We start from the raw sequence: 26,168 nt of genomic DNA on the forward strand, positions 1-26,168 counted from the left end.
GTTCTGTTCTCTGCCATGGCTTGGGAGAATAGACGAGTATCTGATTTTGCTGACCTTTCACTGTTCCTGTCCTTGGTGCCTGCTGGTGTGGGTGACTTCTCCTCTCTTCTGTGTGTGCTTCTCCCTTTGTAGCAATATTAAAGACATCCACTCGGTGCTTGAAGTGACAGTTTATGACGAAGACCGCGATCGGAGCGCTGACTTTCTAGGCAAAGTTGCTATACCGTTGCTGTCTGTAAGTTTCGTTCACCTGACATAGCGCTCTGTATTTTTCCTGCTGAAGGGGAGGGAAAGGGAGAGGGAAAAAAAAAATAATAAAAAAAAAGATTTGCAGCTCTGTGTCTGTCATTTCTCAACCAAGGTCTGTAATAAGAACACTAAAATTTTAACATACTCAATTCACGGCCATGTTGAATCCCATGATAGTTAATTTTTCCTGACAGACTCGGTCCTGGTAATGAACAGGTACTTGTCAGACTTGCCACAGTTGTTTTGGGTTCTCTGTCAGTTTCAGCAGCTGGGGGTCAGGGGTCAGCGGGGGGTATTCAGTGGAGACCGCGAGACAGACGGCTGTCATGTCCTTTTCCTGCAGATTCAAAATGGTGAACAGAAAGCCTACGTCTTGAAAAACAAGCAGCTGACAGGGCCAACAAAGGGGGTCATCTATCTTGAAATAGATGTGATTTTTAATGCTGTAAGTCTTAACTTTGGCTTTTTTGTACTGCTAAAGAGTTCAGTTTCGCGAAAGCTTTTGTTCCTGATTTGTAGAGAATTTCTGTCATTCCTCATTTTCTCTAAACCTTGATGTATACTGCAGAATACTCTTCTGCCACTGCCTGGCACACCCACTCTTTTTGTTGCTGCTACCGCGGCTCTTGCTGCTAATGCGAGGAGCAGCAACTCATGGCTCTGTGCACGGCTCTGCGCCGCGGGCTCGGCAGCCCTGACTTGGAAACTTCGTAATTTTTGCAAATAGAAGCATGTGCTGTTAGGAAGGAGCGAGTAAGCCTGAAATATTGACACACGTTTTAATGCGTAGGTGAAAGCCAGCATACGAACCTTAATGCCCAAAGAACAGAAGTACATTGAAGAGGAAAACAGACTGTCTAAACAGGTAACGAGTAAGGAAACGCTAATCCTTTCCGAAAGCCTTAATATCAAGTGTGCACACCCAAATATCTGGTATCGTACTGCGGAGGGTAAAGAATAACATTTTCATTACCTGTTTACAAAAGAATACGATAGGTCAGAAAAGGCAGAAACAAAATACACGGGTTTACTGTGTCCCCTCTATAAATTGCAGCTTAATTTCCATGAAATACGTGAATAAGAACACAGTTGAAACCATCAGGTTCCACACATATCAGATTATAGCACAGGTGCATGTAAACCAAGTCTTGCATAAATTTTTGCTGTTAACCTTGACCCGAAAGATCTCAATTTGTTGCAGAGTAGAGAGTCTTTCAGCATTCTTTTAGCCAAATTTTAAGTAAGTTAGGCAAGTAGGCTTTGAATCAAAGGTGAAAGCAGACTAAAACTCTTAACTACTTTTGAGAGTCCTGTGGGTAGGGAATGTCTGGACCCGTTTTCTTTTTTCTCAGGATATTTTTGCCATTCGCAGTTTTAATCTTTTGGGAAAAATTATTTAAACACACATCTTACCTTTTTCTCCACTTGAACTACTTGTGATTCAGTTTTTCATGTTCCACAAATGATGTATGTTATATGGAGAGAACTGGGCTTTTGGCTGGACTGTGGGAACAAGACTTCCGTTGTTTGCAGTGAAAAGGCAAAGGTCTTGAATCTGATTTTTATTTTGCTGAAAGCTTATAGACTTGAGCTTAATTTAAATTATCTGCTGGATGAATTTTGTATCAGTCGTGCGATGTATTTAATTAAAAAATATTTCAAGAGGTGGAATGCTGCTTTCCTTACTGTTGTGAATAATGCAGTTACTAAAGCTGCATTTTGCACTGCTATCCCTGCAAAGGAGCAGCAAGGCCTTTTATTGAAGCTTCATTCTTCTCCCCACTTTCATAACAGAAAATAGCATTGTGCTTTTTGCAGATGGCAGGAGAGGTAAACTTTAAATACCCACTTTGGGTTGGGTTTTTTTAGATTAACTTGCACAAGATACCCCACCACAATACCACTTAGGGGATGAAAAAAAGGGAATCTTTATGTGTGACTGATGTGGTTGCATTTTGAAACATCCACATTTTTCAAGAGCGAGCATGTCTTACCTACCTAACATTTTCTCTGCTATCCAGTACACAAATTAACTGATTCACTGGTTTATTTACTTTTTTTGGTCAAGTGAATTGCTGTTTTAGAGGATTTAAGGGTATTCTCTTGAATCAAAACCCAGCACTGTTATATCCCATCTCTCTATGGGTTGAATGTGTGCAGTTAAAGTTACTTCGATATATACTTTAAAACGTGGTTGAAGTACATCACAGCAGACAAATTTGTTACAAATAAAGGAAAAATTGAATGTAAAGGGTGCAGGTGATCTTAATTAGATTAGAGAAGTATTTTTACATTGTTTCAGATTAGTCTCCTACAATTAGTCTCCTACAGCATCTCTTTATTAAGAAAGGCCAAAATGTCTGAAGTGCTTGAGAATGAGGAAAGTCTTGCCTCCTTAATAAAACTCTGAAGTCCTAATAACAAAATAATCCGTGAAATTTTACAAGTGGCTTTTAAAATTGAACAATTCGTGTACCGTTTAGAATTAAATTCAACAAATATCAGTTGATACAACTAACAAATTCTCTGTCTTCCAAATCTCTCAAATTTTAAACTGTCTTTCTCAATTTCTGAGCTAGACAGCTTAACATGTTATTTTCTCAATCTTCACCCAAATTAAGAATGACAATATTGTAAGCATGAGCCTCCTCTGAAACTTTTGGGGTTTTGCAACATTTTCATTGTCTTGTCTTTATTTAACAGCTACTATTAAGAAACTTTGTCCGGATGAAGCGTTGCATCATGGTGCTCATAAATGCTGCCTACTACATTAGCAGTTGCTTTGACTGGGATTCTCCCCCAAGAAGTCTTGCTGCCTTTTTGGTATGATCTTCTTTTTATTATTATTAATCACCCTTGTGTATTTGTGTTCTAGACTGAGAGATAATACAATGTTGATGTGAGGGGTTCAGATTTTTTTTTTAAAAACTTTGCATTATGAAGATACTGCAAATCATGTTTATTCACTTTTTAAAAAAAAGTAAGTTTTAAATGTCACACAAACAAGATAGTTGGGGTTTTTTTTCAATTTACAATTGTACAAATAATATAAGCAAGCGATACAACTCAAAATACAGTCAGTGAACTATGGATGATATATCTTGAGCTTCTCACACGTTACTTTGGTTAAATTTTGTTTGGCCCCCTTGTATATTGCATATTTACTCTAAAACTTGTTTTGAATATTTTGTGAATGCTTTTATATGTCATGAATATAAAATTAGTATTACTTTGTCCTCGACATATAAACATATGTTACACTTATAACTTTTTTAGAGGTACAAAACTCTGGACCCAAATAGTTGCATGTGCTGTTCAAACCCTCAGGGGTTTTGTACTTCTACTGATGTCTCAAATCTAAATATGCTTGCTACTGTTTGCTCTAGAAAGACGATCTGTCAATATTTCAGTTTAAAATGACAAAATTTCGTAGGAAAATGCAAGTTTCTATGGAAAACTCAAATGTTCACATTGCTATAACTGCTCCAGTTAGTAAGTACTCACCTGTCCAGTGAGTCTGATTAAAATCAATCTGATTTTAATACGGACGTGGAACAACCACCTGTTACCCGTGGAAGAAAGGGAAATAGAAAGATATCCTATTCTTTGGGGCAAGTGAGTTTATTTTGTTCTCATCATGCGCTGCTGTGGTCATGGAAGAAGTTGCGTTGCCATTAAATTCTAGTTGTTTCCAATCATAAAAGAAATTCGGTGTCGTAACAGGTAGTTGGAAATGCATAAAACATGGAATTTGAGGAAGAAGGTCTCTGTAGTGAGTATATGTCATTGTAGTTCTACTATATTGCAGTAGAAATGTGTTCCTGATCTTATTTATATATATATATATTCTTTTATTCATATAATTTTTGTATTTATACATCTCAAAAGCCTGCTTTTCTTAATTTCTTTTTAGTATTTGTTTTGCTCTGGGGTGGTTGTGGTAGTTATGAATACATTACGTCTGCATCAGTGCTGTGACTTTACAGACATGTTCCTGCTCTGCATCCAAAGGACTGGCCTGTGCTTTTCAGCCTGTTGTTATTCTCTCCAAGGATCAAATCATCCCTCTGTTGGGCAAAAAAATTGATAAGTTTTTGCCAGCCAAGTCAAATCTACATGAACTTCTATCCTGATCATAAGCTTTGGATGTAGATGGTTTCTGGAGTTTCATAGCTATCATAAGCCTTTGAAAAATCTTGAGAGTGGCTCACTTGCACTTGTAATACTAAATTGTACTTGCACTAAGGTTACACTGGAATTTAGTAGATTCCATAAAAAAAGCTGTACTTATATGTTTGATTTTCATCTCTTCACTATTACATAAATTGTATCTCCTCTTGATGTCTGCCAGAGGTTGGAGAATGTCGCAGAGAAATGTCAGTGCCAGAAAGGAGATGAGAAATAGGCTGTTCTGGAGGTTTCGATCTCCGTAGGCAGACTAATAAATGCTATACGAGAAGTAAACTTTGAAACAAACCATTTCTTCCTTCCTGTTGGATGTGAATGCATAGCTTGATGAATAACATCACAGTACAGATTTACAGCCGTTTCACAGAAGCCACATATGTGAGAGTTGATTTTTCAGATCTCCCATTGTCTGGAGTTCTTGGCGTGACAATCACAGGTACTATTTTCTCCTGCTTCACCCCATGTCTTTGGTTTCTGATGGGGCTACTGTTAAAGAAGACCATAGGTGAAGAAGTACTGGTAGACTAGCTCGGTTTTCAGAAATGTAGTAGGTTGTAATTAATCAGAGATCTGGAAAGGAGGACTACTCTTGAAAACCAACAGAAAGCCTTGAATAAAAAGCTACAGGTATCTGCTTTATGGGCTTCGCACACTAAAGTGCTCACAGCAGCTCTTTTTAAAGTGGTTGTCCTTGGAGAGTCGCAACGTTGGTAAACGAGACTGAAAATGTTCATTGAAGGGACTTGCAGACTGTTTATACTCCAGAACTTAGCTGTCTCAAACCTTTACATCATTTGGGATATTTTAGGAAAGGAAATGCTTTTTCAAAGTTTTAGGATGGTTCTTTCTCAAATCTGGCCAAAGGCACAAGCTTGATGACGGTTGTTGAGCATGCTGTACCTAGAAGTCGGAATGACTTAAGGGTTTGACTCTTTTTTCTTTTCTGCGCCTCAGTAACTCACAGCAGATGAATAACTGCTGCCTAGACGTAATTTTTTGTATTTTTGTGCTGATGTAACCTTGACTTATTATTAACTGTTGTTTTTTGGATATACAAAGATTTTGTAAGTAGCTTGTGAAACATAGGTCAATCTGACTAGGATATGACTTTGGATTTGAACCATCAGAAGATTTGATATGCTCTCATCATTTTTCCTATTTATTTCCTGTTAAGTAAAGGAAGAATATAGCAACAATGTCAAATTAATGTTTCATTTCCATAAGACCTTTATTATAGCACATAGGGCCCTGTTATATCTAGAGGCTGATCAAGAATGTGTTACATGCTTGTGTTTATGCTTGTTAAGCACCTAAATGCAGTGGAAAAGAAAAGAATACGTAGAGAGAACCCTTGCTGTAAATTCAAATTATTTTCTGTATTTAAAACAGAGGTTTGGATTATTTAGCAGTTAATTTTTACATATTTTTTAATTCATGAATTAATATGGTGTGTTTCAGGCAGAAGAACTTTATTAGAGTATGCAAAAGTAGATGATTTTCCTTTAGATTAATCCACTGTGGGCACTGAAATGTCTACTAAATTGGGCCTAATTTCCATCAGCTTCTTGACCAGACATTTGTGTTCTTGCAGATGTCAGTGGGTGCAACGTAGGGGGAAAAAAGTGTACACTCTTTTTTTCCAGTTCTGTCATTTCTCACTGTAATGAGCACAAAAATAATTGGACAACTGAGCTATCAGTAAAAGGACACACTTCAACATGAGTCAATGAATTATTTTACGGGACAAACTTTAATCTTTAAATGTGATTGTAGATAATTTGTGCTACCATCTGTCCATTTGGAATTCTTTTAGCCTTTTCAGTCGTTATACAGTAAGTGCTGCTGTGTTTAACATTAACATTTGATATTTTACACATTTAATTTCTGTACTGCTGCGTGGTCCTTGGGGAGCTTCGCTCTAGTGCTACATGAGAGAGACAAAGTATTGATCAGTTAACATTTCAGCTACATTTATGTATGTCGCAAAATTAATGAAAATGCCAGACAAAAATGTCAGAGTGCACAAAAAGGTAGAATTTAAATTTGGTAGTTTAATGAAAAGTTTAAGATGTGCATTATCAAAAACGTCCCCTTGCCTTTAAAGTACAATTCATAACTGAGTAACTAAAGGGAGCCACATTTTTACTTAGAGGAACATTGAACATGAATTATGAGGGAATATATAATCTTCAAAGTGTTTGGTATCCCAAAATGGCCTCAGTAAAGCACTTTAATTGCCTGCTTGAACGTTTAACTGTTACTCATAAAGTAAACTTGTTTCCTTTCTCATTTGGAAGCAGAGTACCCTCATCCGATCACACACATGCTTTTCAGTATGTCGCCAAATTCAAGCTTTCTATGAACGTGTTCTTCTACTCCTCTGAATCTTTCTATACGTGTGTGCATGCACATAGAAAATACTTTTCTTTCTTAGGCTTTGAAATATTGATAAAATGACTTGCCCTGCGTTCAAGTCATTTGTCAGGTCTAACTCGCCTTCGCTTTGTCTTCTAACCTTACACAATTCATGTGTGAAAATGACATAATAGTGTCCCTAGCCTTTGATTAAGTGTTAGTTGTCTTGCACATACACCATTTAGGTGCAGTGGTGTCATGCTAATTAATTGAAACCGAGAAGGAAACGAGAAAAAAAGAGCTGATCTCTAGGAGGAAACGAGACAGTAAAGTAGTTTTGTCAGATTGCTTAGCTTTTCCCTGTTAAAAAGGGAAGTTATCACTACTGTGTATCTCAGAAGCAACTTTCACTAAAAGCTGAAGATTATGTTTTTGGAGAGACTTGATGTGCTGCCGTCAAGAGGGATAATACACTTGTGTTAGTTATTAAATATTTTCCTTTTTTTCAACACTGTAATTGTAGGAGAAACAGAATTTTACAGATGTATTTAAGAGCTCATAGGTTTTGCCATTGTTGATAGCATTGCTGAGAATGTAATATATAAACACCTTCAAATTGCTTTTTACTAAGCCTGGTTAAAGTAGACCCTCAGATTCTCTTTGCCACCTGTTGTCTAGAATTTGAAATTGGAAGAAGTGTTGGCAAGGTAGTTGCAAAAACTTCTTACATCCTAAAAAAGCCTTTCCAAGAATTCCTGTTGCTGTCAAAACTGCCTGTTCTCAAAAGACAGATGTGCAGAGCTAAAGTGACATGGCAGTGGCAAAGCCAGGCACAAGGTTCATTTCTGATGCAGGTTGCACACATGTGCAAGAGTCTTTCAGCTTTTTGTCAGCTGTATCTTCACCAGCAGGAAAGAGAATGAAGTAGATCGGTCTGGTCTGCTTTTGTTTGTTGGTTTTTTGTTTTTTTTTTTTTCAGAAGTAAAGCAGACAAAAAGAAAAGCGATCTAAATCCTGTTTCCTTTTTTCTGATTTTCTGTAGACCCGCAAAAGTAATGTGAGATTCAGCGCGATTTGAGCTTTCTTAGCTGTACTGTGTGCCAGGTTTGGGAAAGTGGGATAGGAAAGAAACAGATGCATACCAGGTCCTGGTATATATGACCATTGGGATCCATTAACCATTTATACCTAAAGAACATACCAGCACCAGCAGTGATTAAAAAAACTCCTCTGTGTTCAACAATAACGACTGAGGAATGATTCTGGTGTGGAAATTCTTGGTGTCATCAATCCACCTCTCCTGCAGCACTATGATGGCTTTTGGGACATCATGTGTTTGGCATATTGTGTGTTCACAAATCTGATACAGAGAAAGATTGAGGAATATTTATATGCTCAGTAATTTCCTTTAGTATTTTGTTTTGGTTTAAATAACCACTTTCATTTTACTTCCCTCACAGAGTGAATACACACTTGCCAAACCAGTTCAGCAGTGTGATTCGCTGCCTCAGCGCAGACTTGGTGTCATTTTAGATAATCTGGAGCATCCTGTGTGCCACCCAGCTGCTGTTCCAGGAGGACACGTGTATGTCTTAGGTTCTGTGTCACTTCTGCCATCACCATCCAGGTGACTGGGGTACCCACCCCAGGGCGTCTAAAATGGCACCAGCTCTACCTTTTGGCATTTTAAATGCTCCTTTAGGTGTTTATTTTCAGTAGTATAAAATGATATGTATTATTTTACCTGCATATCTATTTTAGGTACTTACTCAGATTCCACTCTGAATTCTTCATAGTCTTAAAGTGTTTGATCTTGAAAATGCCTTTGCAGTGTAGGGAAATACTTTCCTTGTTTTAGATGACCAATTGAGGTAAAGAGACTTTTGATTTCTTAAACAGGAAACATTCAGCAGAAGAGAGCATTGGTATCCCAAGTCTTGGACTATTCCCTTGACTGCCAGACTATTCTTCCCACCTGTTCTCCTTTTCTCCCTACTTAGAAAACTGATAGCTTTGCACTGGAAGTATTGGCTTATCAAAGCTTTTAAAATGATACTATAGCTTGATGCACCAAAAAGTCTGATGCATCAAAATGTGGTTGATCAAAAGTTATGTAAATCAACAAAAATTATCGGTTACCATCCACTATTTAGAATTACCCAAGAAGTTCTAAAAATGAGTTTAGATTTCCTCTTACGGCAGTGATGTGGCTAGAAATCTGGGCAGCCAACTTGTGTGAGTTGTAATCTTGGTCTGGAGTACATTTCCTGTAATGCACATCACGGCTCTCCAGCTGCCTGGTGTTACCAGAAGAGTTACAGGGTGGTTGCATTTGACCCAGCGTTGCTATGTGTCCAGAGAGGGGTTGTGTTGCATCATATATTCCTGCTTCCACTTTCCTCTTGAGTGTATAAAACTCTCCTGAACAAAAAGCTTCGTACTCGAAAGACTTCAGATGACAACGATATTAAATTTGGATGACTATTTAGTACCGATGTTCTAAGGAGAAAGTAGTTGTGTGCCTTATCATCATTGGCCTCCCCGAGTGGGCATTTCACGGTTGTTGCAGGAAATCTTGGTCATTTAAACTTTCATTACTTGAAGAGTGCACATGAGTGGATTGTAAAATATCTTACTTTTTCATCATCTTTTAGTTATGAGTCATAGGAGAACCAACACATTGTAAAATCATGTTACAAAGAGTGCTTTACTTCCTTTTTATTTTAGCAGTGGTTAGGTATTATAATGGTTTGCCTTGAAATGGAAGGACTGTGGACCACACTGATTTTGCTGGATCGTTCAATAGTTAAATGTAGTAGTTAAAATATAACATAATGTTTTGTTCAAAGTTTTGGTGTGGTAAGGAAAGAGGCAATAATCAGGTATGTGGCATGCTAGTGAGAAATACCCAAGTAAGGGAAATCAAATAGAGAAGCAGAATTTTAAAGCTTTTGAAAACAAGATGTGCAAAAGGTTTAGAAAAGCAGCCTGCTCAGAAATGACCCTACCAGTTTCTCCCTAATTTTTTTAAGGAATCTTTGGTGTGCTTATCCCTATAGAGTAGTCATTTGTTTAGTAGGTATGTATCTGGTAGGTGATACTATAAGCATCTCTGCCTGGGTGGAAAAATGAAGAAAAAACAAATTATTTTCAATGTGTTGGATTTTACTGGAGTGGAAACACTTAGGGTAACTTTACAATGTTTCAGATATGCATTGTGAAAATCTTTGCCCTGCTTATTTTGTTTAACATACAATTTTATGATTTCAGTTTTGATTGCAGAATGTGAAATCCAGACTGTTAATGTAAAAAAGGCATAGAACATGTTTTGTTTCTACTAGTGCCACACGTGCTATACGACTAACAGTAATTGTTTTATTGGTGTTGCAAGTAAAGCCTCAAAAGAAAAACACCCCTGAGTAACCATTGCAAAAAGTTAACATTGAAAGTTTTATCGTTTTTTCCTAAAAGTGATGTGTGTGCCACACACAGCTTTATCTTGCATTTTTGGCAAAAGAGAAATGCTGCATGCTTCTTATTCCAAAAATGGATGGTTTGGACCAGAGAGAGTTTGCAAGCTGACTTCCCACTTGGAAATAACTGGTGGGTGGCGATGCTGCTCGTGACGATGATACACAGAACCAGCAGAACTGGCAGAGAGAATGAACAATGAGTCTATTCCCCTCAGGACAGTGGGCAATGGAAGTGAAAAACTGCTGTGTCATTCTGCTGTCCCTTTCTTATGACCCCTCTGCCTTCCTTCTCAGTGTAAGGTGGACTTTCCATGAAAGAAGCTTTGTTTTCACCAGAACTCTATTAAGATTTGTGTAGGAAAGTTCAATGAAAGAAGTGGGCATTTACAACTAAACTGGGAGATCTTCTTATTTTCACAATTAGGCAAACTGGCTTGTGACAGAGTGTGAAAAAGCAGTAGCACTAGAAGTTGTCCTTCACTTGGAATAGTGTGTCTCTCTGTATACTGAGTAGACTGTCTTTAAATCAAGTGGATAAGCTACTGAAGCCTCATGTTACAAAGAATACTCAAGTGTTGGATTTTTTCATTTTTCTCCTAAATTAGACACGAGTTATATAGCACACTATTAACATAGACTTTATTGTATCATTTAGTCGGGTAAACATTGTTTCCACCCAAAGTGTTTTCCATACCTGAAGAACTAGGATTGAATCTGTTCTTTCAGGAAAATGATACCTCCCTGAACTACCTTTCCACATGCTTTTCCCACTTCCCTCCTGACTACTGGCCCAAGGCAGTGTCTGCAGATCTCAGTGACAAGGCTGCCTCGAGCAGATTACTATCTAGGCAGAATGCTTGCTTAAATTTCCTAATTAAAGGCCAGACCAACAGTTACAAAGTTGTGAAGAAAGTCCTCACCAAGCCTTGGCCATTCCATTGGTAAAGGTTGAGTGTTTGCAATGGCCTGTCTTGCACAGCAACTTCTTGTAGCGGTCACGACAATATAAAGAGGAACAAAAACTTTCTTGAAGATCCTTTTAGTTAAGTATCAGTGCAAGAAACAATGTTGTTTAGATAGTTTTTTTAATAAATGAGACCCTCAGAGTGTGGTCAGAACGTTAAATTTTTACCAAGTGTCATGCGTAAGTGATTTAGCGTCTGCAAGAAACGAGAATTCCAGTTGACCTTGAAGTAAAAAGCCTGTAAACCTCATAGTCACTTGCTTGGTAGAAACAGCAGGGGTTTTTTATTTAATTTTCAAAAGGAAAATAATAAGTGCTTATATCCTAAAACCTGTTTATAACTTTGTAATAAGAAAGGAGACATAATTTAAAAGTATGATTTATTTTGGTTTCACTGGTAGATTTTATTTGTTCCAGAGTAAGTATTAACACTTATCTGGTAGAGATAACTAACGTGGTGACCAGAATTGCTAGTGAAGAGAAAAAAAAAAATTAATAACTAAGCCAAGTGGCCGCAGATGATACTGAATAGACTTGCAACTGCATGGCAGATCCTTAGAGTTTGTACATTTCCATGAATAACGTCCGCACAATTACTGTAGCTCTGAAGTTACAAGACACAAACCGCTTTCCTGAGATACAAGTGCTCTAAGAAGAACCCATTGATTTGCAAAAGCAAAAAATTGGCATAATTCAGTCTTGTTTATTCGAGATTGACCACTGCTCTCGCAGCTGTTGTTAGGACTGCAAAGTTATCTGTTAAAACTGGTATTATGCACTTGGAACTCCTTGGGCAATTAGTGTGCAGCACTGGCTGAATAGGAGACATGATTTTCTCTCCATAGCCTTATAGGAGCTGTGATTAGACGTGCCTGTATTCCAGTTCTAATTGACTGGCCTCTGTAAGTAGACACTGCTCATTAATGAGCAGAGACAGACACTTCCTAACCCCATTAAAAAAATAAAAAGGTAGCGAAGAAATGTGCTCAAAAATGAATAAAATTAATTCTGTTTTGATATACTGAATACATATTTTGCATTTATCACTACAGGAAGTGGCACTGTATACTTGGGAAGGCTATGATTAAAAAAAATCAAGCTAATATTAATGCATGTCTGTGATTCTCTGCGCTCAGTATGTCTCCTCTAAATCATAACTTGAGGGGTAAACATGTTAAGCTGAAGGTAAATCTTTCCTTTAATAGTAGCCCTGGCAGGACTAATGCATAAGTCTTTGCTATTTCCTGAAAGATTTCTCCTAAGTTCTTAAGTATACGAATGCATGGTGTCTGTTTAGCTTGAGATGCTCCTGTCTAGACTATTCTCATCTCAATAAAGTCAGCTCATATGATATTTCTGTTCTCACTCTGGCTCTCCTGAGGTCTATCTCTTTCTGGTGCTCATTTATAAGGGAAGGGGAAAATTTCTTCCTCATCTCAGAACAGAAGGCACAAGTGTACGTATTGGAAACTCTTGTTTTCCAACAGAAGTTCTTACAGGAAAAATGTGTTCTTAATAATTAAGATGAGCTAATTCCTTTAAAGATGAGTGATCAGTACTGTAAAGGATACTGTTAATTATTATTTTAGCTTGTTTTCCTTAATAAAGAAAGAATGAGAAGTTTCTGCTTAGTATACAATGTTCTTTTTGCTGTTTTCCCTTAAAGAACCTCTAATACCAGCATATACCGTGTCCCTTTAACATGAATGAAAAATTTAAAAGTAGGTATTTTTAATATTTGCTGCCATCTTAATTATTACTTGCTTAAAGCACCACTTTTAGCAGAGGGATTATGAGTTAATAAAAATGTCATAGTATTAGTATATAAAACACAATATAATTTTCCCAAGATAATGATTAAAAGCGTAAGGCCACATTAATAGCATTCAATGCTTATTCCCTAAATGTGCTTGATTTTCATCTTTTAGAATAGTATCACAATATTGTAGCAAGTAAATTTGGAAACATTTTGGAGTGATTTATTTTAAGGAAGGGGTAACTAATGAAATGTCTTGTTTGAGCTTTGTTGCTGTATTATGTCACTATCTTTGTAGCATTACAGCTTCACATCAATCTGAACAGTGTTTTTAATACCAGATATTAATAGTCCCTAGTGCAACTCCAGTGAAACACATTAAAAAGTTATTTATTCATCACAGTCTATTAGCTAGAGCATTTGGAAAATATCTGTGGAACGCTGGTAGGTCATTATTATGTCACTATTCCTTTCACATACAAGAACCCCTTTGGATTGTGTTTTTTTAACCTTTTAAGACATTTTTGCTTTGTTCCAAGGCTGCTTCAGGTTTTTATTAGGTACCTTGATTCCATCAGTGTGAACAAGCTACATCTCTATAAGTCATTGATAAGCTCGAGAACGCCTCGTTGCCTGTTGGAAGTAGAGGACTCGGTCAGCCTGTCTAAGGGGCGTTGGATCACGTTGGAGTTACCTACCACAGCACGGGCTGTCCGCCCGGGTTGAACACCCTCCCACCTCTCCACCTGAGCACCTGCAAACTGAACTGTGTCCCATTCAGCCCAGCAAGAAGAGCCCTATTGTCGCGGGAAGAAACATTTGTTTCTGAGAGAAAATTATTCCAGTTCTACTTCTGAATGAAAGACAAGCCTGTTATTTCTCCAGGGATATTAGGCCTCACTGCTTTTTTGAGACAACAAATTTGCTGTAACTTTATCTGTAATTTAGTACCGTGTGGGTGCAAATAGAGTCTACATTGTGTGGAACAGGAGGCAGAAGTAAGGGTTTGTTAGAGCCATAAAGGGGTTGGGTAACCATTATATTTCCAAAAGCCGCCGTATCAGAGTCATAGGTTAAAAAAATAATAGGTGTTTATATCCCTTACCATTAACCGTCTGTTTTGAATTTCTTTAGAAGTAGTATTGAAGAAGTAAGGTCTCTGTCTATATGGAGAATGTGGCAAAATATCAAATTTCCCAAAAGTGGATGTGCATATTTTGCCTTGACCAACAACCTGCCCGGTGAATGGTTATGGTAGAGGCTACTCAGATCTTTTTCTGCAAGGTTTATTTTTTTTCCTTTCTCATAGTAAATCTAGCAGAGCTTTACTCTTCTCAAGTTCTCCTTATCTTGAAGAATATGATGTCAAAATGCTTAAATAAAATTTCCCTTTCGTTGGGGGATTGTTGATTGTCAGCATTTGCTGGGAAGAAATAATATTACTTGTTTAAAACCTTCATCCTGTATGCATAGGAAAACTGAGCCCTCACAAATGGTGCTGTTGAAGCTGGTCCAAATCAGTCGAGTATTTTATTCCATCAAAGTTCATTTTTACAACTGTGTGCTTGTTCACTGCCTTACATTCTGATTAGGTAGCAAAAACGTGCAGACTAGTTTCTTCATATTCTTTCTCTTTTTCCTTTTTTCTTTTTTTTTTTAATAGAAAAAAAATCCAATCTGATTGTAGGAATTTGATCTTGCTGATTAGCTAAGTTAAAATTAGGAACTTAACATGGTTTCTAATCATCTGGCAGCTGTCATTAGTGAGTGACAATGCAGTTAATCCCCACCGACACACCACCCTGCTCCCGCGTTCTCCCAAAAGCAGAGGCGGCCACCACCAGGCACACTCCAGCTGAAGCTGGGAGCAGGGAGTGCATATCTGACCCCGGGATCTGAACCTGGGAATCTCTGGTTAGTACGCTTCATTGCCTCCGGATCACCGCACTCACCTTTCTGCTCCTTCACTTACAATGTCTAATACGCCTAATTTAAATTAAATTATTTTAATTAAATCATTCAACTGTTTCTCACAGTGCAGGATAGTTAAGAGCTGTAGCTGGTGGTGTTTTAAATCAGGTGTCTGGACTTGATCGGACCGAAGTCAGCCGGGGATGGCTCTGGATTCTGGCGTAGGCAGAGCAAAAGGTGTATGTGAAAAGACAGTGGCAAATTAAACTGGGGCTGAGAGTTGTCGCAATTATTCTTACGACTGTGTACATCAGTGGCGTTCCTGCTGGTTTGTTTCTCTCAACGTTGTGCCACAAGCACCACTTTCACAATTTGCAGAGGAGGCAAAAGGCTGAGCGGGGAGTTTGTGATTTCTGGATGGAAATAAAGCCTGTCTCAGGTTATCTCCTGATTTGAGCAGTCCTGTCGTTTGCAAGTCGGCGAGCTTAATGAATTCTCTGCTGCCTCACTGGCTGGGTGTTTCCATAGGTAACCCCTCGGCAGCGGATGACACTGCACCGTGGTACTCCGAGGCTGGTACTTATTTTATTTTCTGCAGACATCCACTCTTTCTCAGATTTCTTCTGTTAAAAACTTGAAATATTCCCCTCCTCCAAGTCACAGAGAAGTAAACCCAAAACCCTGAAGAATTCTAATGCGGGAGTGCTTTAAAACAGGCTGTCTGTGCTCTAAAATGTGGTTATAGACTAATTAAATTCTGTTATCTGCCTGGCAGTGACAAATATGGCACTTCTTTGAGATCATTTTGAGATCTGGGTGGCAGAACCCCCACGCACCCCTAAAGTACAGGACTGTCTCGTTGCTCTCTGATGCATCTAGTCTCTGCTGACTTTTCATTTTTAGAACTGATGGTTGAATATAAAATATAAATCGGTTAAAAAATGGTGGATTATTTCTGGGGGTGTTTTCAGTGTTCACCTTCAAGATAGTTGCATTTTTTTAAGTTAATGCAGTTTAAAAATAATTTTAAGTTCTCCAACACGAAGGAAAGAAATGAGATATTGGATTCACAAACAAAAGCTTTATTGGTTTATGACAAGTAATCCATCTTTTTGCATTAGTGTAGCGTTCTACCCCAGATTATTTTTCATAATTGATAATTTGTGAGTCATATATTTGTTATCTATTCTTTTATGGGTTTCTAAATAGTAAATGATGTCAAAGGTCATCAAGATTTCATAAAGGAAATGTTTTTTATTTTATTTTTTAAGTTTTGATTGGTGTTCTGAAGAACTTTGTGAACATTTCAGTGAAGAGTACAAAGGAAAAAAGTGATAGCGGTTTTCCTGGTAGGAACTTCATGCAACAAAATGTTACAGCAATTCAAAGAAATGAATGTTAGGACATATATGAAGTACTATAGCAGGGTAAAAATGTTTAACTAGAATAGTTTTACACTAGAAATCAGTTAATATTTATATAATAGTGGTTAAGTTTTAAAATTTGGAAATGCAGATATTGCATATGCCTGCAGCAGAATTAAGAATGGTGTTTGCATGTGACTGATCCATTTTGATTTTTTCCTCATCAGAAATATTTTTTCAGTAGTCAACAAGCCACTGCTTTCCTTCTACCATAAAACTAGACAGGATTGTGGACATGTGCCATCACCACTTATTGGAAGAATTTAATATCAGTTATGGATTAAGAAAATCTAAGGAGGGGAAAAAACACAACAATCTTTGCATCTAAAATATTAGAAGGCACCAAAATGAGGTTATTAGTTGATGTGTTAGTTTGTCACAGGCAAGTAATTAATTACAAAAAAAAAAAAAAAAGTGAGCATACGATTTAAAATTTAGTTAATGAGAAAGCTAGTAGGAACTTTTCACTTTACTAATGTTTCTCTAGCAACTCATGAACGTTGCCACTAACTTTGCTCACAGAGCTTTCTGATGCAATTAAAAATCGGGAGAACTGAATAAAATATGAGTCAATTTCAATCAGTGGGAAAGGCAACTTAAAATAATTTACAGACAACTACATAGGAGGCATAAAGTATTTTAAAATTAATTAAATATTAATTTCAGAACAAAGTTGTTATGAATATACTGTTACAGCTTGTGTGGTTCTCTCTTCAACATTCATTTAAATGTCCTTTGAAAAATTTAATTATAGTGAGACATTTCTATTAAAAAAAATGATTCAGGATTATCTCCTTAATTAAAGTAGAACTGAGCTCATTTAATTGTGATGTAATTGTATTGTTATATGTAGAATGCCCTTAAAACAATGTAAACAATTTTTTTCCCAATTTCTAAAATTAAGAAAAAGAATAGCTGATAGGTTTTGGTAAAACTATTCTTGAAATTTCATGTGAAAATCATGAATAATTGAATATTTTGCAAAATAATTTGAACCTCAAATCAGTAACAATATTAGCAAGATCAATATATTTTGTGCTTAAGAGATATTTTAGTTGCCTAAGAATAAAGTAAGTTATGTATCATTGCCAAATACTTTTTATTTCATTGTATAGCGTACATCCATACTGTTGATTCTTCTCTGATTTTTTTTTTTTAACCAAAACTTATGTTGTTTTTTTTCTTTCTAATAATGTTTCTAGCTAAGCTGAAATTAGTTCATAATGTATCCTAACTCTTTCAGAAAAGTGCTTTATTCTGGATGCTTTGTTCAGCTGAGACTGTAAAATAAAGCATTTTTTTCAGCTCATCAAGTTATTAATTTGAATGTCATAATTTGATACAAAGAAAAATATATCTTGACATTTACTCCCTAAAAGATATTCAGTATTTCAGACAAATGGGCATTAAAAAGGCTCCTTTTAAAATTCTCCCTTTCATAGCATTGCAGTGATTTTAACATGTGTCTAATTTTACTTGTGACAGGGTGATGTCCTTTTGTCCTGATGGATATAAAAATACAGCCTTTAAATACAGAATTGCTGAATTCTGTATCTGGAAGGAAAAATATTCTCAGTTATTATTGTTACGTAATACAAAATGTGTTTAATAATCCTTATCTTTTTTTTTTCCTGTTTTTATACTACTTGTGAAACTGTTCCCCTCAAAAAAAAAAAAAAAAAGGAAGGAAAAAAAGGATGTCAGAATTTTTTTGAAAGCCGGAATGTACTACTTTTTAATTGCGTGCCATGCCTGCATCTTAGCCCATCATACATGCAAGATGCTGCTGCTACTACTGTTACCATTAGCTGCTGGGTGTATGCTGCAGTGGTGTCCGCAGAGTAGTGGGCACACCGTAGGGACTCTTGTTCCGAAAAGTTAACAAACAGAACCTATACTGTTAAATTCATATCGTTAAGTTCAATTCCAATCAGTAGGGCTGTCCCCAGGAGTAAATTTGCACGTAATGCGTAAGCATTTGCCGTGTCCGATCTGCCTGGGGAAGAGACAAATGTGTAAAAGACACAGGGAAGAAAAAAGCATGCACTTAGATTAGTGGAGCCTCCCAAGCTTCTCTTCATTATCTCAAAAATATTGGGATTACTATTATATTTAGGCTATTGTAAGTAGTTCTCAATACAGTTGCACTGTATTGAATGAAGCATCGATTATACGAGAGATGCAGGATAGAAATACATTTAATATGGTACAGCTACTTCCCGTCTGGTAACTTAATGTATTTGCAAGACCAAGCACTAATTGTGATCTTTGAATGTGGTCCTTCAATAGTTGTGACCAGAGTTATTTGTCAACAAAAATATGTCTGAAATACGCATGTCAGAAGAGCGTAGAGGTTGTTTAATGTTTGTTGATTAAAAAAAGCCTATTTTTCGTTATCCTGAAAATTATTTCAATAAAGAAAAACAGAAAAATATAAGCACTATTGTAAGATTTAGGATTAAACTGGGTTAACCGAAGATCTTTGGGATTATGGATTTAAAAAAAAAAAAATTAGTAAAATATATGTTCTTTAGCCTGAAATCAAGAAGGATTTAGTTTAGTGATATGCTAGTTCTGTCCTATTTCCTCATAAAAACAGCATCTTTTTTGCTAATCTTCCCTGGGTGTTGTTCTCCACCAAAGCCTGTAGGTAGCACCCTTGCATCATGCAAAAAATCGCTGCCTTTTCTGAGACACAATTACTATTTAGGTCGGGAAGTCTTTACTTGTGCAGACCTCTAAATGTAGCTAGTGCTATTTGCATAATTTCCAGACTTTGATGACAATCTGTGATCCTAAAACAGTAGCCTAAAGATTACGCATTAGGTTGTTCGGCCTCGTGACTCACTTCTCTCTCAAGATGTATCCTTTTTTTCTGCGGGACGGGTAGAGGAAGGCACAACAGATCACTCTCATGAGGAACCTCGGCGGTACCACGTTGTCTCGTAATTGTTTGTTTTAGCCTACTGTCCATCAGGTAGTAATACATGAGCATCATTCTGCATTTCTGTCTCACATTTTCTTCCCTCTTCTGCAAAATACGTGATAGTCATGGACTCTTTTAGCTGCTGGGTAAGGTATAAAGTGAGACTAAAAGAAACTCTATTCATCACCATGGGCTTGATCCAACACATAATTCAAGTCAGCAGCTGTCCCTGGAGTAGCTGGCTTTGACTTGGTGGTGACCGAGTTTCACCAAAACCACCGCAGTGCAGGATCAGGCCGTCCCAGAGGACGTTGACCCCCCCTGTCGGTACTGGGGAGGTGACCCGTTACCAATGCCGCTAGTACTTGCTTTTGCAACTTGTAAAATATGCAATAGCAAAAAACGTAATACAAGCGTTATTTTTAAAGCCAGGGCTCTTCAGATAGAAAATTGTTCTGCAAATTATCTTTAGACTTCAACTTTTTTTTTCTGCCTCAGTATATGCTTCATAATATCACTACTTCCATTTCTAGAATCCGGCAGTAGCGTACCATCTCTTAAAATGACAGTTTATTTTCCTTTGGAGTTTCTCTTCTGTCACTTACTGCAGAATGTCTCCGGGTTTATTTTTTTCTTCCTAAGAGGTCGTACCAAAGGAGATCTGGTTATCGCCCTTACCCGTGATCACGATATGCAGAATAAAACTGTGGACATTTACTCTGTTTTGTTAAGATTGTACTTAAGATTTTACTGAGATTGAGTAAATAGGGTTTAAAAAAAAAAAAATAAATCCAGCAGAGCTCTTGTTAATGTACAACTTAATGATTTTGTGGGTGTGCTGGACTGGAGTATTTGAGAAGGTAACGCTGAACGTCTGAGAGAGCTTCCCATGAACAAAATGGGTTTTAACCGTATTGTCTGAACTTTTGGTTGTGTATTAGAAGCAGCAAAGTGTGATGCAGGTGGGAGGGAACTAACCTTTGACTCACTGTAGCAGCAGAAAAAGATCAGGACTATCAGCATGGGAGTTTCCAGCCTTTCCCTTTCTCGCCGGAATAGAGGACATTTTTGTCCTGGAGGATAGAGGCACAGATTGAGTTCCCACACGCACCGAGCCACTCTTTGTCTGTTGTTTTTTGTGAGTTGTTTTTTTTTTTTGTAAAATGCAAACCTCCTCATCTTTCGAATTGCTACAGGAACCCAAGCATTAAAACAAAACAAAACAAAACAAAACAAAACAAAACAAAACCCACAAAAACAGAGTATTTTTTATTGGTTGTTTTGCCTTGGCAAGTGCTGCGTGGTGAACAAGAAAAGCTGACTTGCCTTTTTGAAGGCCCTGCTTCAATTTGTCGTGTCAGTGTCCAAGTCAGAAAGGCATCTGCTGTTCATAGCAAACACTCATATCGTAACTCGTTAGGCGAGAGAGTCATTTTCCAGCATGGGGGCCTTGAAGGGAAGAGGAACGCCCAGGAGGAGGACCTCATTGTGACTGACTTCTGTCAAACTGAAGCTTATACTTGTATGGACAGGAGAAGGAAAAAAAAAAATAATGTGAAGGAAAGAGGCTTCTACATCTATACAATAATAAAAAAAAAATCTTGTTTTAATAATATTTTATTTTTTAAAATCTCCTGTTACATCCTCACAGCAGTGCGTGTCTTCATATCAGATGTTTTATAGGTAGGTCGCACACAGCTATCTATTTGTGTAGCAAGGAAAAGCTGACCATCCACAGGCGTGGCTGGTAGGTTTTTTCCTGTACATTGCAATTCTCTGTACTTCTAAGTCTGTGGAAAAAATAAGACTACACAAAACATGACAGGAAGCCATTTAACTACCTGTCTGGAGGATGTGCTGTAAGTTATCTTTTTAAACTTTTCATAGTTAGATAGCAGTAGGTGGAAATCTGTTGGGGTCTGTGGCGGAAAGATTACAGAGAAATAAACTTACATGTCTCTACAGCAGACTCCTCTAAGCTTAAAAGAAAATCTCAAGTGAGGGTATAAAACAATACCTTATGATGAACTTACTAGAAAACCACTGTAGTTCAATTTTAGGTTTTTCTACCCTATTTTCCCTTTTCACTTATTTTAAGTGAACTAATTATTTTTTAAGAATTACCCAGAATATGAATCCTACATATCTCTCATTGTGCATGACATATTACAGTGGTGTAAAACTTGAATTTCACAGATAATTGTGAACAGTATCTTCAGAAAAATAGGCATTTTTAATGTTTGAAGTCATTTAAAATCTACCTGGTAATCTATTTTAAGATGTTCTGTCCTATGATGACATTCAGGCAATTAGATCAAACTCTTTTTCAGTAAAGGGCAGGCTCAGTCCATGTGAATGTGTTTACCTGAAATATTCCTTCTCTTGGGGAAGAATATCTTCTATTATCAGGAAGGTCCACTGAGCGAAGAACCAGCGATTTGTCACTGTCAAGACACAAGATCAAATTTTCAAAGGAAAAAAACTGGAATACAATCACAAGCTTTCACGAAGCAGACACTGAGTATTGCGGTCCTACTTTTAATGTATTTTTCTTTTTGAAATCTGACACGGATAAACATTATTGAAGTGCTGTTTTAGAGGATTACTGGTATTACTTTGTTGTGTGATGTGAAAAAGCCAGGGACGGATTCTGTTCTCATTAGGCTACTTTTACATCAGGACTTTAGCTGTGTTGGATATTCCAGTTGCTTACACCATATTTTGATCAAGTTTCAGGTGTTTTGTTGCTGAGACTGGTTTGCTGGGGCAGACTGCCAGTGATGTCATTATTTGCAGGAGAAGGGACGGCGTGTTTTAGCAATGATGCCTTCATTCGGTTCGGTTTGTTGCTGATGGGATCCAGAAGTCCCTGCTTTCTGGATTTCTGACATGGGGAGGGCTGTGGCTGGTTCTCCACCTTAATTTGCATTTCTGTCATTTGTGTGATAGTGTCCTGGCTAGGAAAGGGGTTTTCATTTGCTAGTATTGGGATGCTGTTGCCCGAAGTCCTGGTATAATGGAATAAAGATCCAAGAGAAGAGAACTGAAGAGGCTTACAGCCAGTTCTTTGTGATCCGAAATCTTTGATCTTAGTGTGGTGGTATTTTAGGGTGGGATGTAAATGCTGGTCTGTTCTTAGTTTTCTGCTCTCTGGAATTGCTGGACCCTTTCAGCTTATTTGTACCTTCATAAAAGGAAGGTCACCAGATTTTTTTTGGCCCATCTGTATCGAGAAATCTGTTACCCCTACTGTAAAATATTCAGCTATTTAAAAAACAACAGAGTTGTTGGGAAGCCTCACAATTCTGAAAAGTTACTACAAGTTGATCCATGAAAGACCTTTCTTACACCACTCCTATCCAGTTTCTCCTTTATCCATGGTGTTTGTGCAGAAGTTACCATCTGTCTTGGGGTTGCCAAGATGCAATCCCACTAAAGAAATCTTAGAATTATTTTCTTCATTTTTGCTGAGTGAATTTTCATAATCGAATCAGTAAACTTTGTGGTCTTGTTTTTAAAATCTTTTGCCAATTACTTACTGAACTTTTTACTAACCTGAAATCTCGAAAACAAAACCAATAAACAGTACTACCATGTTATAACTTCTGCATCTGCTCACAGACCACAGCAATCATTCTGCTCTGAAATGAAGTGTATTAACTTCTGCTATCAGTCAATGAGTTTGCTACCCAGCTTTTCTGTTTATACCAGTACAACATCTACCTGCAGATGCAAAAATAAGCACACACTTTACGTAACTTAGGGATAATCATGGTTAATGATACTATAATTAGCAGAACAGCCTTTCCAAAATTGCTTCTTATAGTCCTAAACTTTGCTTCCCTTTATATGTATTATGTGAAACATCCTCGTGTTAATTCTCTGTTACTGGGAAGATAAATGGTCCTTCCAGTAAAAAGTTCAGTTTAGTTTTTCCACCTACTGGGACAAAAACTAGGCAAGGACCCCATTGTTAGCTGTAATTGACCAAATGGCAAAGCACCACTCATTCTGTTGCTCATATTCTTTTCTCAGACTGTTTATGATGAAGGAGCAGCTTTTCTGACAAAAGGAAATGTCAATAGTTGTTAGGAACTACATGAAGTAGGAGATGAAGTGAAAGACAGCTGGCAGTGAAACTAAGTTACTGTCCAGAGATGGTCCCAACTATGAACACAGGAGATTAAAGTTTGGTCCCTGCCTGGCCAGGGACCAACTCTGTCTCAAATCCCAATGGACTGAATTTGCTGGGATAAAGCATAATGGCTGGGGTTTGCCACCATTGGACCTTCGGAGGTGTGTAGCAAATAGAAGACCACAGTCACCTCACTGTGTGAACAATACCAGCAGTAACGCTGTGTGCTTGCTGTGGCAGAGACAGCTTTGGAAAACGGGGCTAATGCAGTGTGGAATACACATTGGTCAGGCATTCCCCAGACACTCCCTCAGCTCAGTCAGGTTTTAGCTGGGTGCTGGTTGTCCATGACCGTCTGGAAACGATCCCTGTTCCCTAGAAGTTGGGTAGCTAGGACCCTGCAGCCAAGGTCTGGTACTTGGGGACAGAGCTTCACATCTTTTGCCAGTTAATTATGATAGAGATCTTATAATTTATCCAGTGCTTTCAAAAATTACAGCTCTGGTGGTACATTTTAATGCTTCCTCTTACTGAACTCTGAAATTTGACATTTTGGGCAAAGGAAATTAATTTTCCATTTCAGAGTTGCGTGTCTATGTTGGAATATACCCTTTTTAATTAAGGAGGATTGTCAGTATTTAGATTTGTTCCATGTTCTCAGATAGTAGCTAGTCCTGTTCCCCTCTGTCTTCACCACAGATGCACATGGTACCTCACATTTGCTGGGGTCTCAAGCCTGAAGCCAAGCCCAAACTTCTTGTCCGTGCTGTCAGCAAGACGGCAGTGGGTATCACATCCTGAGTGCACTCGTGCTGAACCAAAGGGAGATGCCCGGGGACGCGGCTGTTGCTGGCTCGAACTGTGGCTCTGCTTCTGTAGCCATTCTGTCTTGAGCAATGGGATGTGCAGAAGTCGAGCCCAGCTGAGCGCACCCCAAAAGCGCTACAGATACCACCTCAGTTTTCTTTGGATGCCTCTGTCACCCCTCCTTGTTTTCTTGGTTTACATTTTTGCTTTAAACCTTCCACAGGGCAAGCAATCCTCAGCTGAGATTTTTTTCAGTCATATCTATTTTATTATTCTTCAGTATTATCTGTGAACTGTCCATGAAATAACTGGAGTTAACTTAGCAGGCCAGTGCATAAGTGCATGAGATCTTCAGAATAATTTCAATTACTATTTAAGAGTAGTGAAGATACTTAATGAGATGTGTAGCTGTGAACATTTCGAGATGTGCTTTCATGTCCTGCTTTTGATACAACATTATGTTATTTTCTTCGTGCGTTAAGAAAGTAGAATTTATGAAATCGCGTCACGCTTTCTCTCATAACAAGAAAAAGTGAAAAGAAAAGAGGATTGGGTTGGGAAAAAGAGAAGGAAAGAGAGATACTTCATTTTCTTATGCTAGGTGGTTTCAGGCCAAGTTGTTTTCACATATTGATTATATACATTTAAAACAAAATCACATGCAATGTGGTACCTACCTGATTTCTACCTGAATTTTAAGTCACAACGATTTCTACCTCAGCAGCCATTATTGTTGTTAAAATATACACTCTATTATCATCGATTTACCTAGAAAGTAAAAAAAAAAATCTTGATTGTAACTTGGAGCCAAGAGTGTTAGAATTCACTTTGTCAAAAGCAGCATTAAAATCAAGAAGGGGACTGTACCTTTTGGGTACTTATTATAAAAGAAGTACTAATGCCTTTACGTTGTCTTGTTATTCAGTAGAAAACTAAGCCACCAAGTGAATCTGAGCCTGTTTATTTCACAGCGACTTTAATTCTACCTTTTTTTCCCTCTCTGTCTGAACCTTTAAATAGACCTTTTCTTTCCAAGTCTATTTAAGCAAAGCAAGACCTAAATCAATCCTAAGTGGCAACCACTTCTCACAGTCTTGTGTGTGGCTGTGTGTTAATTAGCTGAAATAGATTATCCCCTGGTGTGTGGCGTAGTGTTTGTGGTAACTTTTAGTGTGCATAGTTTGCAGTGGATTTCGTGTTTATTTTCATGTACTGAGGCAAATTCTCAGTATGTCTTCAAATTATCTCCTTGGGGGTGTTTTTTCCTGAGCTAATCCTGACAGACTCTCCCTGCCAGATATGCCCATCATCAAGAACAGGAGAACACTACACATGCAGGAACCTCTGTGCTCGGGGCTGTATGCAAATTTAATGCCCAGCTCATTTCTGTTTCCCTTACATGGATGACAGACATTTTAACAATAACTTTCACTTTTCCCCATGGAAATCCCATTGTGTTACTGTATGTATATGAGCGCAGACATGCATTTGCTTTGTGTACGTGCTTGAATATGATATCGGGAGCACCTGTACTCGTAAATACGTTGTGTGCCCTTTTTGTGTATTTACATATAGATAAAATGTGTGTGAGAAAGCTTGTGTCAAGAATGCTGTCGTCAAACGGCTCTTTATCAGAGATGTGGCTAGATCCTGGGGAGACTTATCAGATACTAAAAAATAGATAGGGTGGAAAATGTGATAAACAAGAAATTGACACTGAAAATAATTCTACAGCATTTGGGGGCTTCACGCCTTCGTACAGCAGAGAGAAGCAAGAGCATAGGAAATCAGCTTTTGTTTTCTGCTGTTTGACGCGGGCACAGTCGGAGCAAATGATATTCCAGCAGCTGCAAATAGAGCCTTCTCCAGATATGTCACAATCTTTGTGACGGAAATGAATTCTCTCTGGTGCCACAGGTTTTGGGAGAGCTGGGAGGAGCTGAAGAGCTACTAACTTATTTTTTTCTGCCTTTTAAAGGC

General features: G+C 37.7%; 1 protein-coding gene across 1 annotated transcript in view; it reads left to right on the plus strand.

Moving 5' to 3' along the window:
- MCTP1 (multiple C2 and transmembrane domain containing 1) overlaps positions 1-26,168 on the plus strand; it is a 290,613-nt gene that overhangs the window by 191,374 nt on the left and 73,071 nt on the right. Inside the window, exons 12-15 of the mRNA XM_086628677.1 lie at positions 133-235; positions 593-694; positions 1,040-1,114; positions 2,953-3,072. Of these exons, the coding sequence (XP_086484803.1) occupies positions 133-235; positions 593-694; positions 1,040-1,114; positions 2,953-3,072 (400 nt within the window). The remainder of the gene's footprint in view (positions 1-132; positions 236-592; positions 695-1,039; positions 1,115-2,952; positions 3,073-26,168) is intronic.

The sequence above is a fragment of the Tauraco erythrolophus genome, chromosome Z (assembly GCF_009769465.1).
Source record: "Tauraco erythrolophus isolate bTauEry1 chromosome Z, bTauEry1.pri, whole genome shotgun sequence".
Classification (NCBI taxonomy): Eukaryota; Metazoa; Chordata; class Aves; order Musophagiformes; family Musophagidae; genus Tauraco; species Tauraco erythrolophus.